This window comes from Equus quagga, chromosome 20 (genome assembly GCF_021613505.1).
Source record: "Equus quagga isolate Etosha38 chromosome 20, UCLA_HA_Equagga_1.0, whole genome shotgun sequence".
Taxonomy (NCBI): domain Eukaryota; kingdom Metazoa; phylum Chordata; class Mammalia; order Perissodactyla; family Equidae; genus Equus; species Equus quagga.
This window is the reverse complement of record NC_060286.1, coordinates 44955684-44967633: the sequence shown is the minus strand read 5'-3', so window position 1 is coordinate 44967633 and position 11950 is coordinate 44955684. Positions and strand designations below refer to the sequence as shown.

Below are 11950 nucleotides of genomic sequence, written 5' to 3'. Positions count from 1 at the left end.
GGGGCTGCCCTCCGCAGAGCCTTCTCTGCCTGGCTTCCCGCGCGGTGTCCCCGGGGCGGGCGAGGGGTCCGCGGGGCCGAGATGCTCCGGGCCGGAGGGCTCGGCGGCCGCCCGACCCCGACCCCGACGGGCGCGCTGTCCTGCGCTCCGGGGCCCGCGCGTTTTCGGAGACTCTGCGCTGGTCCCCCGCCCGCGGCTGAGTCGGGGGCGGTTGGTTGAGGCGCGTTCTGGAGGTTCCCCATCCCGCGTTTGACGTTGTTCGACAGCATTTTCTCCTGTTTTTAAGGTGGTTGTCCCATTTGTCGTCTTTGGTTTTGCCGCCTTTGCTTTTGATGCCATATCCAAGAAATCACTGCCACGTCCAGTGTCAGGAAGCTCTTCCCCCGTGTCTTCTTCCAGGACTTGGGGTTTCCTGTCTTACTGTTAGGGCTTTAATCCATTTCGAGTTGACTTTGTAAATGGTGTCAGCGACGGTCCGTCTTCATGCTGAGCGCGTGGCTGCCCGTGTTCCAGCCCGGTTTGTGGGAGGGACGCTCCTTTTCTCGTGGCGGTCCCCGCCCCTCGGGATTGTGTGGCCCCTGTGGGCGCTGTTTCTGGGCTCTCCATTCCGTTCGGTCGGTCTTATGTTATTATGCCAGTATCCTACTGTTTTTTGGTTTTATCTTTTAAAATTTTTTTTCTGGTGGTGGTAATTTGTTTATTTTTCTTTATTACTCTCCTTTGCCTACTTTAAATATTTTGTTAATTCTCAATTTTCTGTTTACTTAGTTCATTAACTCTTTTTTAATTGAACGTGTAAGTCTGTAAAGTTACTTAAAAGATTGTTCTTTAATTTCCTGTTTGTTTGGAGGTGAGGGGACCATGTTTATCTTTCTCTTGCTGATGTTTAGTTTTTTACACTCTGGGTCAAAGGGCATGTCCTGTGAGGTTTCTGATCTCTGGGATGTTTTGAGGGTGGTTTTGTCTGTTAGGACGTGGTCAGTTGTCCTTGCTGGTCCACAGGCGTTGGGGAAGCACGGTTACTCTTTGTAGGGTAGTGAATTTGAAGTGCACGTGTTACATGGAGCCTGTGGTGATGGCACCCAACTCCCCGCTAGTGTGTGTTCCTCCTAGTCAGCTTGTCAAGTATGAGAGAACTGTGTTAAAATCTCCCATTATTGTGGTTTGGAAGTTTCTGTTTGCAGCACATTTTGCTTTATTTCGTTGGTGCTGTGTTCCCATGTGTCCACAGATCTGTGACTGTCTCATTTTCTGTTAGATTGTTGTTTTCTTTCCGTCATCCTGTGCTCCTCTTTGTCCTGTCAGTGCCCCCTTGCCTTGGATCTCGTGTTGCTTGCCACATCACTGCTGCCTCTTCTGGGTGACCCTGCTTGGTGTGTCCCAGCGCAGCCATTGGGTCTTGACCTTTTTACATTATTTTTTTAGTGTCTCTTGTAAACAGTACATCCTGGATGTTGCTTTTTTGTCCAAGCCGATTAGGGAATCTAACATAGGTCGTGTGATCTTTGTTACTTTCTCCTATAGTTCTCTTTTTTCCTTTCCTAGTTGAAATGCCCAGTCCCTTCCACTCCCACCCCAGTCTCCTGGCGTATTTGTGTTGTAATTTTTACCAGTATTTTTAAACTGACAGTTTCCTATTTCAAGAATTACTCAGTGTCAAAGTCTTACGCAAATCTGGATGAGATCTTTTAACATGCTTTTGATCATAGCCCTGGCGATTTATGTTTTATTCAAAATAGTTAGAAATCTTAACAATGATACTATTTTTATTTAGTATTTATTTATTTATTTATTTTTGAGGAAGACTGGCCCTGAGCTAACATCTGTGCCCATCTTGTATATGTGGGATGCCTACCACAGCATGGCTTGCCAAGCGGTGCCATGTCCGCATCTGGGATCCGAAATGGCAAACCACTGTGCTACCGGGCCAGCCCCGATACTATTTTTAAAACATATCCGTTTTCTCCCAATAATATCTTTTTTAGCAACCAGATCATCAAAAAAAGCCCAAACCAACCCAAAACAAAATGCCGACGGTGGAAGTAGGCTGTAGCTGCAGACTGCCCAGGCTCAAACCTGACTGCCTTGGGTGCTGTGTGCTGTCTGTGTCGTTTGCTCACCTGGAAGGGGGATCAGTGGAAGCAGCCGACTGGGCTGCACAGCTGAACCTCGTGATATAACAAGACCAAGAGGCACCGCTTGCTGCTACAGCCCCCACAGTCGTGTGAGGAGTACTACTCAGGTCCACGCAGTCCCTTTGGGACCCAGGCTGCTTCAGGGGCTGCTGCCAATCTCTGTTTCCTCAGAAGCCTTCCTTGGGTCCTTTATGTGAGCCAAGACTGGTAGGGGATGGAAGGGGTGCTTCTGGGATCTCATGGGGCTTCCAGGGGAGAGCTCAGTCACGAAGGGCCTTGTAGATTCGGGGGGGCAGAAGTGGCTGGGACAGCGCCCAGAAGGAGGGTGCTGAGTGTTGGTGAAGAACTGCGTCTGTCTCACCTGCCCCTGCTGCTGTCGGGGGGCTCAGTGAGCTGGCCAACCCCCTCCTCCCCCGTGCCGCCCAGGGTCCTCCTGATCTGCCCTTGCCCTCCTCTGGATCTTCTGTGCACGCCTCCTTCCAGGCCACCTGTGGCTCTCTCCAGCACCTGGTCCTCAGGCCTCAGCCCAGACGGCCCCTCTTGAGTGAGACTTGCCTGAACGACCCTGTCCAGAGGTCTGGCCGCTGGTGTTCTCTGTCGTAGAACCCTGTGTCGTTCCTTTAGTCCCCTAGGGCAGTCGCTATCATCAGCAGAGTTTGTTACATCACGCTTGGTTGGTCTTGCACGCCCCAGAGGCTCGAAGCTCTGAGAAGCCTCGTCTTTCAGCTCCTAGCCCAGAGCCGGGCATGGGGGAGGCGCTGGTGAGGGCAGTGTGTGTGCGCCTGCACGGCCCCCTTGAGCCCGCTGGCTTTCCCTTAATGAGAGAGGGACATTATTTACAGAGATACACGCACACCCGCAAAGGGTAGAAGGTGTATGCTGGCGTCTCACAAGTGTAAATGCAGCGAGTGTGTGAAACCGTGCTCTTCTTCATGGTGGTCTGTGAAATGCCACACGAGGTAGCAAGCTACCGTGTGCATGTGCAGCGGCATGTGCGCTGTGTGGGCCCCATGCCACCTGCACAGGCGCCCAATGGGGAGGGGAGCACAGTGGTGGGGCCAAGCACAGCGAGTAGGGGAGGGGGAGCATGGTGACTGGGGGGAGCAAGAGGGGAAAAGGGAACACAGCGGGTGCGGGTGGGGGAGCACAGCGGGCTGGGGAGGGGGAGCATGGCGAGCGTGGCAGTGTGCTCACCATTCCAGCGAAGCCAGGGAGACTGCACGGAAGGACTCAGGGTCCCCAGACTGGGGTGAAGCCACTGGGTGTGTTCCGCCCCAGGGCTGCGAGCTCACTGATGCACCGTGTCTGCCGCAGACCCCTGCCTGTACATCCCGCGCTTCGCCCACCTGCTGGAGTTTGGCGAGAAGAACCATGAGGTGTCCATGACGGCCCTGCGGCTCCTGCAGCGGATGAAGAGGGACTGGATGCACACAGGCCGGCGCCCCTCGGGCCTTTGCGGGGCAGGTACACTGACCTGGGCCAGCTGGCCCCTGTGGTGGGGGTTTCTGTCCCTGCCTTTTGGCAGGCTGAACTGGTGGGTCATCCCAGAGCCACTGCCCAGGCCTGGTGCTCAGCCCCTAACCCAGTCCTCCCGGACTTCCGCCACACGTGACTGCCACAGTCCTGGGGGAAGGGGCAGGACCCTCAAGAGGCCAAAGGGACTGCTGGGCTCCCTGCCTTGATCCCGGGCTTAACTCTTGGGGTGCAGCCAGCCCTGCCCTGGACCCAGGGCCCAGTCATTACTGAGATGGCACCCTGGCCTTTTGGGTTGGTCCCTGGACCCCAGAGGGCAGTTGTCTGATCTCCCCTCTGGGCAGCAGCTGCCCGCAGATAGTCTTGCTCAGTTCCCAATGCTGTTGGGTCTGACGCAGCCCCCAGACCTGGAGCCCCTGCCCGGGGAGACCCTGCAGGCAGTGGGCGTCAGTCTCCTTGGGGGCTCTTACGCCCTCCCCAGCCCTCAGGCCCCACATCTTCCTGGAATGCCAAGGGACCAACAGGATCGGCGCTGCCGGGTTCGTTTCCACCTCCGAGCCTGCCTTTCCAGTTTGCACTGGAGGTCTGGCCTTTTCTAGGGTCTGGCCAGCTTTGGACACTGTGCACTCTGGGGCCACCCCCTTTCTCCCCGACTTTGGGCTGTGTTCTCAGAACCCTTGGCTCCATCACCAGCCGGTGTGTCCCGTACGAGTCACCTCAGAGTTGCTTCGTTTGCTTTGAGGGGTTATAGAAAGTTTTCAGAAAGTATGTTTTAATTCTCCTCGTATTTGGAAAGGAAATGTGTGATAGAGCACTTTCTACATTTTTTTAAATCATGGCATAGTTGCCTGCAAAGGGGTACATGGCTCTGGGTTGTTCTGAAAGTCACGCAGACGACCCCTGGCCACCGCCCACAGTAAGGTAGAGAGCACTGCATCGCCCCAGGGCTCTCGGACAGCCTGCCAGCTCTCTGGCATGCAGCACCCAGGCCGGGGTCTCACTGCCCAGGTCATTAGCCCAGCAGTGGCCATCCTGGGTGGCAGCAGAAGTGTCCTGTGTCTAACTCCCCTTCGTGTTCCTTTCCAGCACTTCTAGTGGCAGCCAGGATGCACGACTTCCGGAGAACTGTCAAAGAGGTCATCAGTGTGGTCAAGGTCTGCGAGTCCACGCTGCGGAAAAGGTGGGTGGCTCTTGTTCACGGTGTGGGGGCCATGGATACTCTATCCATCAGGCCCAGCAGGACCCAGCATGGCCCAGGTAGCAGAGGGACTACCCACCCTCTCCCAAGCACCTTGGTCAGTCCTTGTGGGACCACACCCACTGCATCCACAGTAGCAGCCCCTTTTTTCCATCCCATGTTTTGCTCTAAGTTCAAGTGAGGCCGATGGTGGTTTTTGAAGTTGCCCTGATTTACAACACTCAAGAAACGAGCACTGAGAGTGGCCTTGCCTGCCGCTTGGTCAGTGCAGCCAAGTGACCGGTCTCCCTGGGGGACACAGGCTTAAACAGAAAGCCACCGCGTCTGTTTAACCAAGTGGGGCATGTGCCTGCTTTGGGGTGTGGTGTTCACAGGGTCACTGCGGCTTGGCTCCATCAGATGGTGACGCGACAGAGCAAGCCCGGCATTGCTGGTGGACCTATAATCATACTTTTATTGTTGTCGACCTGAGGCACCTGCTGAGCTCGGATCCTGTGACAGTTTTCAAAGACGGAGGGAAAATTATTTTCCTTATTTGACCTCTAATTCTTTTAAAAAGTTCCTCTTTGAGTATTTTGGAGATTTTATAAAATGTAGGAAATTGGCCAAGCTGATAGGAATTAACCTTGTTGAGGGGTGGGCCTGGTGGCATAGTGGTTGGGTTTGCACATTCTGCTTTAGCGGCCCGGGTTTTGCAGGTTTGCATCCCAGGTGCAGACCTACACACTGCTCAACAAGCCATGCTGTGGCAGCATCCCACAGGCAAAATAGAGGAAGATTGGCACAGATGTTAGGTCAGCGATGGTCTTCCTCAAGGAAAAAAAAGAAAAAGAGGGAGATTGGCAACAGATGTTATCTCAGGGCCAGTTTTCCTCACCAAAAAAACCCCCAAGACACACAAACAAATAATTAACCTTGTTGGGCACACTGCAGCACAGAACCCCTGCTTACTGGTGAGTGCTTGAGGCTGCTGGCTTGGCCTCCTTTCCTGCAGGTCCTTCTCTGAGTCTCCCTGTGGGAGCGGTGAGGGTGCCGTGGCCTCTTCTCCCAGGGACCCCAGCTCCTGGCAGGATCGAGTAGGGATTGAGAGGCTGCCAGAGGGCAACGGGGCCTGTGCCCACAGCTGAGTGCGACCGGGGTGCTTGGCCAGGGCACCAGGCCCCTCTGAGGGACCGTCTTGTGAGCAGGCCCCAGTTCAAATGGCTGTTTTTGGGGCATCGGGTCCCCTTTCGCGTCTCTGTTTTAGGCTCACGGAATTTGAGGACACTCCCACCAGCCAGCTGACGGTGGACGAATTTATGAAGATCGACTTGGAGGAGGAGTGCGACCCCCCTTCGTACACGGCTGGGCAGAGGAAGCTACGAATGAAGGAGGTGAGCCACCCCCGCGCCTCACCCGGCTGCCCCTCACCCCTCAGCCGGTGAGCTCTTCGTAGCTCTTTTTTTTTTTTTTAAAGATTTTATTTTTTCCTTTTTCTCCCCAAAGCCCCCCAGTACATAGTTGTATATTCTTCGTTGTGGGTCCTTCTAGTTGTGGCATGTGGGACGCTGCCTCAGCGTGGTCTGATGAGCAGTGCCATGTCCGCGCCCAGGATTCGAACCAACGAAACACTGGGCCGCCTGCAGCGGAGCGCGCGAACTTAACCACTCGGCCACGGGGCCAGCCCCTCTTCGTAGCTCTTTGCAGACCTACTGTGTCGTGTTCTTATTTCGAAACAAGTGGCTTAGTTCTGAAGGCTAAACTGGGTCATAGTCCAGGCACGGCTCGTGGGGAGAGGTGGCCGGGGGTTAGGGCAGGGGCTGAGCCCTGAGGCATCTGGGGGCTGTGCCACGCTGACCTCGGCTGCAGTCTGTGCTGGTCCTGAAGCCGCGTCATCAGCACGGGGCCTGCCTCAGACTGCCTGGGCGCTTCTAGAGCAGTTTCTCGGGGCAGCACGGCCTCTCCAGTGCCTGCTGACCTCCCGGCATCCTCAGGTGTTCTGCTTTTCACCCCATGATCAGCACCAATGAGCGAGTCCCGAGCCAGGCCAGTGTCAGAATCCAAAGGGCCTGGTGGTCAGTGACAAGAGGCTGCAGGGGCACCTGGCGGGTATCCAGCTTACGCTTCGTTCATCCTTTCATGAAACATCCTTGTCTTCATTTTCAGCTTGAACAAGTCCTGTCAAAACAACTGGAGGAAGTTGAAGGTAACAAGCAACCACACAGATGCTTCAGGTTCCTTAGAAAGTTGGAATTGGTGCTTACGTTCTACTTTTAATGTATTACTTCAGGGGAAATATCCAGCTACCAGGATGCAATTGAGATTGAACTAGAGAACAGCCGGCCGAAGGCCAAGGGGGCCCTAGCCAGCCTGACGAAAGACGGTGAGTCCAGCCGCATCCCTGAACCCCCGAGCTCTTCACTATGCCAGGCGCATCTCCCCCTCCCCCTGCTGACCTTCAACACCCCCCCACCGCCTCCTTCCATGGCCACATGGTCCTATGTCACAGCCCCACTCCCACCACAGCCCCAATGCACTGTGCCGAGTGTCCCACTGCCCCAGGACCGCCCATGCTACCCTTTCCCCCAGGACCCAGCGCTGTCCCGGGCAGCTCAGCTCATCAGTGCTGAATCTTCCAGATGGATCTCCTGTCCCCATTGCCCTGAGCTGCAGTCCATCACCGGGGGTGCTGCCTGCGGGAGGGAGCTGGGCCCTGCGCGTGCCCGAGCGCCTCTGCACTGCTGCCCCTCAGTGCCGTCTGGTCGGCTTAGGCGCACCCCACTTCCGGTTTGGGCCTCGCAAAGCTGCTGTGAGCAAGCCTTCTCGGGCAGATCTTTTGTGTACACACGGTTTTCCTTTCTCTCTGGTTCACTCTCATGATGCCGTCCTTCCCAGTGCTCCGGGGACCCTGTCTGTGGTTTAGGCTGCCGCCTGCATCTCTCTGGTTGTCAGAACCAGGACCAGGTGCTGAGTGAGTGCTTGTGCCGCCAGCCACGCCTGCCGGATAGCCATGGTTTGGGCCTCCTCACGCTCTTGCCCCCAGGTTTCTGTGGCTGCTCTTGGTCATTTGTTCTCACATCCTGAAGTGCTCCTCTCCGCCCGCCCCAGCCCCAGCCCCAGCCTGCGCTCTGTTTTCGCTAGCCTGGAGAAGCAGGCTCTGCCCTCCGGCTTGGCTTTCCTGTCTGCAGACGCCCTCGGGCCCCCACTGCCTCCCTGCTGCTGCCCTTGTGCTGTCCTCCGTGGGGCTGTTTGTGGACGACGCTGGTGTGCAGGTGCCATTATGTGCTCTTGTACATTAGGATTCTCTTAGTGCTTGGCAGCTCCTCGCTGGATTTCCCAAGTAATTAACTCTCCTTCACCAAGAGCGATGCTGTCACTGCTCTTTGCTGATTTCCAGGCCCCCGGGTTCTCCCTCTGCCAGTCAGTTGCCTGGCCCTTGAGGCCCCTGCTGAGTCGAGGTGGTGGCAACAGGCCTGTCGCTGGCTTCCCTGCAAGGCCTCCATGCCACCCGGACACCCGGTGCAGGCTTTGGGCCATGATGCGACCTTATCCTGGGTCCACGGACTCTTCCTGACTCAGGCAGGGCTGAGGCCCCAGTGTCTGCAGCATTTGGAAAGGACATGGGCATTGTTGGGATCGACAGGTGCGATCCCTCATCTTCATGTGTCCTTGGGCCGAGCCCACCTGTGTCCAGGATGGTGAGCCTGTCACTTGTCACGCGGCAACATCTTTTCCCTCTGGGTCACCAACGCCTTTTGCACAGAGTTGAACACAACTGTGTCTTGAGATACTTTTCACTTATTATTTCCAAGGCTTTCTTTTTTATCCTTTCTTATTTTGCATGGTTTTGTTTTTTCCCTAGCTAGTTTATTGATTTCCCATTAAACCAACTTTTGCATTGGTTTATTAACTCTGCTGCCTTCCTGCGTGCCGAGTCAGTAAGTTCTGTGTCCACCTGCTCTCCTTGTGTTCTGGCCTTCCAGTCACTGCCTGACTGGTTTGCTCCGGCACGTGGCTGTGTGCATGTGTGGCAGCGTGTCCACTGTGCGTCATCTGAGCTGCCTTCTGTGTCCTGCTGGCAGGTGCTTTCTGTTGCTCACAGTCTCAGGTGGTTTTCCTCTTCGGCGCTAAGAGTCGAGGGAGTTGAAAGTTTGGGGGAGCTTGGGGTGCCTTTGGTTTCCCCATTTGATTGTTAATTCCCATTTATTGTGTTGTGACTGGGAGTGTTGCTGGCGCTGTCCCTCCCTTGTGTGACCTACCGCGTGTTTGTGACCAGGTTCCTTGGTCCAAGACGCCCATGGGCACTTGTGGGGGAGGCCCCCTCTGCTCCAGCTCCAGCTTCCACCTCCGTCAGGTCATCTTGCTGCTACGTCCTCTGGTTTTGTGATCCTCCCTTTCTCTGCCCAGTGACCTCTCCTGGACAGAGATTGCCGATGTCGGCTGCCTCCGCTGCCACTCCCGTGGTCGCCATTTTCCGACTGTGGCGGGCGTGTTTTTGGTGCCTGGCTCTGTGTGACGTGGAGGGCTGGGCACAGCCTGGTACCCTCCTTGGGTCTGAGCATGCGCCCTGTGGTGTCCCTGTGCTGGCTGCTCTGCCCTCAGCCTCTCCGTCACGTCTTCCTCTTCTCCACGGCGGAGCTGGACTCTGCTTTCTGATGCAACTGGAAGCTTTTACTCTTTAACACTTGAAGCAAGCTCGTTCACGTCTGTCACTGTCCCTTTTTGCGTTCCGTCCTCGGGACATTGGGGAGGTTTGTGTTTTGGTCCCGCTGGTTTTCTGTGTGTCATTTCTTTCAGTGCTCTGTTTCTCAGGCAGTGCCTGCCTGCTCTTGCCCTGGCCGAGAGAAAACAGGCTCTTTCTACCCGGCCTGGCTGTAAGTTATTGTTGGCCACGGCTGTCTGGTGCTGTCCAGGGGCCACCCCGTCTCCTGCTCCAGTTTGAGCTTCTCACATGCTTCCCCTCCCAGTGAGACTGTTGGGGACGTGTCCCTCATCCATGCCCACTCCAGTGTGGTTATCCAGACCGTTTCTGCATTGTTAGGATAGTGGGTATTTTATCCCATCCTGCCCCTCCCACCTGTCTGGTGCTGAGCTCGGGATTAAGCAGAATGGGTCTGGCCCGCCTTGGGTTGTGGGGCTGCTCCTCAAATCTCCTCCTCCTGAACCCCATCCTTGAACCTCGCAGCCCGGAGTCACAGGATGGCCTGCCTGGAGGGAACATGGCTCCGGTGTTCCCTTTCCTCTGTGTGTTTCTCTGCTGCCAGAGGGAGAAGGGAGGCGGGCTGGTGCAGGAACTGTGGTCCAGTTCCTGGTGGAGGTGCTGGGGTGGGGCTGGAAGTGCTTAGAGAAAAGATAGAGGAAGAGATGGGCTGAGTGAGGAACTGAATAGGAGTCCCTCCCTCAGAAGAATGTGTTGTGTGTATCCAGAGTACCAGGCTCTGGGACTCTGTGGCGGACAAAGCGGACAGAGACTGCTGTCCTCCCACTGCTGGCCCTCCTGTGGGGACGTCAGCGACACACACATGCTAATGAAGTGGGCTCCATGGTGCAGCTGCATACGATGGAAAGGGGCCAGAGAGGACCATGTTTCAGGAAAGGCCTGAAAGAGTCAGGGAGCCGTGCATGTGGTTTGGGGGTGGTGCATGTTCCAGGCCGAGAACCTGACAAGTGCCCAGGCCGGCCTGGGTGGGGCACAGCAGGGAGTCCGGCATGGCCAGTGGGAGAACTGCCAGCCATGGCCTGGGGCGTCCTGGGTCAGGCTGTATGGGCCATGCAGAACTGTGGTTTTCACGTGGGGCACAGTGGCAGCCCCAGGAGGGCCTGAGCAGAGGAGGGACATGGTCTGACTCAGGTTTAAGGGGAGCGTTGATTGTAGGAGTGAGAGCTGGGCTGGGAGGTGAATGGCCTGAGGCCGGCCTGGTGGAGGTGATGAAGCGGGGGGAGTTGGTTGGACTCTGGATGTGCTAAATTCTAGGGCTCAGCCAGCAGGATGGGAGTGCTAATGTCTAGGGCACCTGGTGACCAAGGCCCGGGCCTGTTCACCTCAGGCTGGGGTGCCCGGGACCTCGGGGCAGAGATCCACTTGATTTGTCGAGAAGGATCATCACTCCACGGGGGTTTCCTGCTCTTGGAGAATCTAATGTTTTTTTTCCCCAGGAAAACATTTCTCAAGCCCGTCTTACGGCATTCAGTGCTAACCGTGTACTTCCTAACACATTTAAAAGAAAGAAACTTAAAACTGTAGTAAGATTTTGTATGGTACTCTTTATTAAAATTAAGTGTTTGGATGACTGTTTATTAACTTTATTAAGATATTGTTGACGTACAGCAAACTGCACATATCTAAAATGCAGCATTTGGTGAGTTTTGACATATGTGTACGCCTGTGACACCATCATTACGATCAAGATAGCAGACATATGCATCACCCCTGAAAGTGTCCTCCCGCCTGCCCTGTCCCCAGGCAACCACTGAGGTGCCTTCTGTGACTAGTGTCACCTTAAAAAGCAAATTCGCCTGCTATTTTATCTCAAAATGAGCTTATGCAGGGATAGCCAAAAGAATCACAATTGCGGATGCACAACCTATGGCAAGGCAGGGAATGAGGAGGGAGGTGCTTTTATAGAGAAAAGGGGGAGCAGGGAGGGGCTGTTTTGATGGAAAGGCCTTTGGGGGAAAGTAGCAGTTCAGGGCAGCACCGCCTTCTCATGGGCTGGGCTGAGGCGTTTCTCATGGGCTGGGCTGAGGCGTTTCTCATTGGCTGGGCTGAGGCGTTTCTCATTGGCTGGGCTGAGGCGTTTCTCATTGGCTGGGCTGTGGCATTTCTCATTGCCTGAGCTGTAGCGTTTCTCATTGGCTGGGCTGAGACGTTTCTCATTGGCTGGGCTGAGGCGTTTCTCATTGGCTGGGCTGTGGCGTTTCTCATTGGCTGGGCTGTGGCGTTTCTCATGGGCTGGGCTGAGGCGTTTCTCATGGGCTGGGCTGTGGTGTTTCTCATTGGCTGGGCTGTGGTGTTTCTCATTGGCTGGGCTGTGGCGTTTCTCATTGGCTGGGCTGAGGCGTTTCTCATGGGCTGGGCTGTGGCGTTTCTCATTGGCTGGGCTGAGACGTTTCTCATTGGCTGGGCTGAGGCGTTTCTCATTGGCTGGGCTGTGGCGTTTCTCAT

At 55.5% G+C, this 11950-nt stretch overlaps 1 protein-coding gene across 4 annotated transcripts in view; it reads left to right on the top strand.

The window, feature by feature from the left end:
- Positions 1-11950, top strand: part of BRF1 (BRF1 RNA polymerase III transcription initiation factor subunit) — a 61119-nt gene that overhangs the window by 38907 nt on the left and 10262 nt on the right. For 3 of the 4 annotated variants that reach the window (XM_046647326.1, XM_046647323.1, XM_046647324.1), the window contains 5 exons: positions 3450-3599; positions 4695-4788; positions 6053-6179; positions 6952-6991; positions 7076-7168. In XM_046647326.1, the coding sequence (XP_046503282.1) occupies positions 3450-3599; positions 4695-4788; positions 6053-6179; positions 6952-6991; positions 7076-7168 (504 nt within the window). Of the gene's footprint in view, positions 1-6; positions 287-3449; positions 3600-4694; positions 4789-6052; positions 6180-6951; positions 6992-7075; positions 7169-11950 lie in introns of those variants that run through there. The other variant, XM_046647325.1, reaches the window with a different exon arrangement.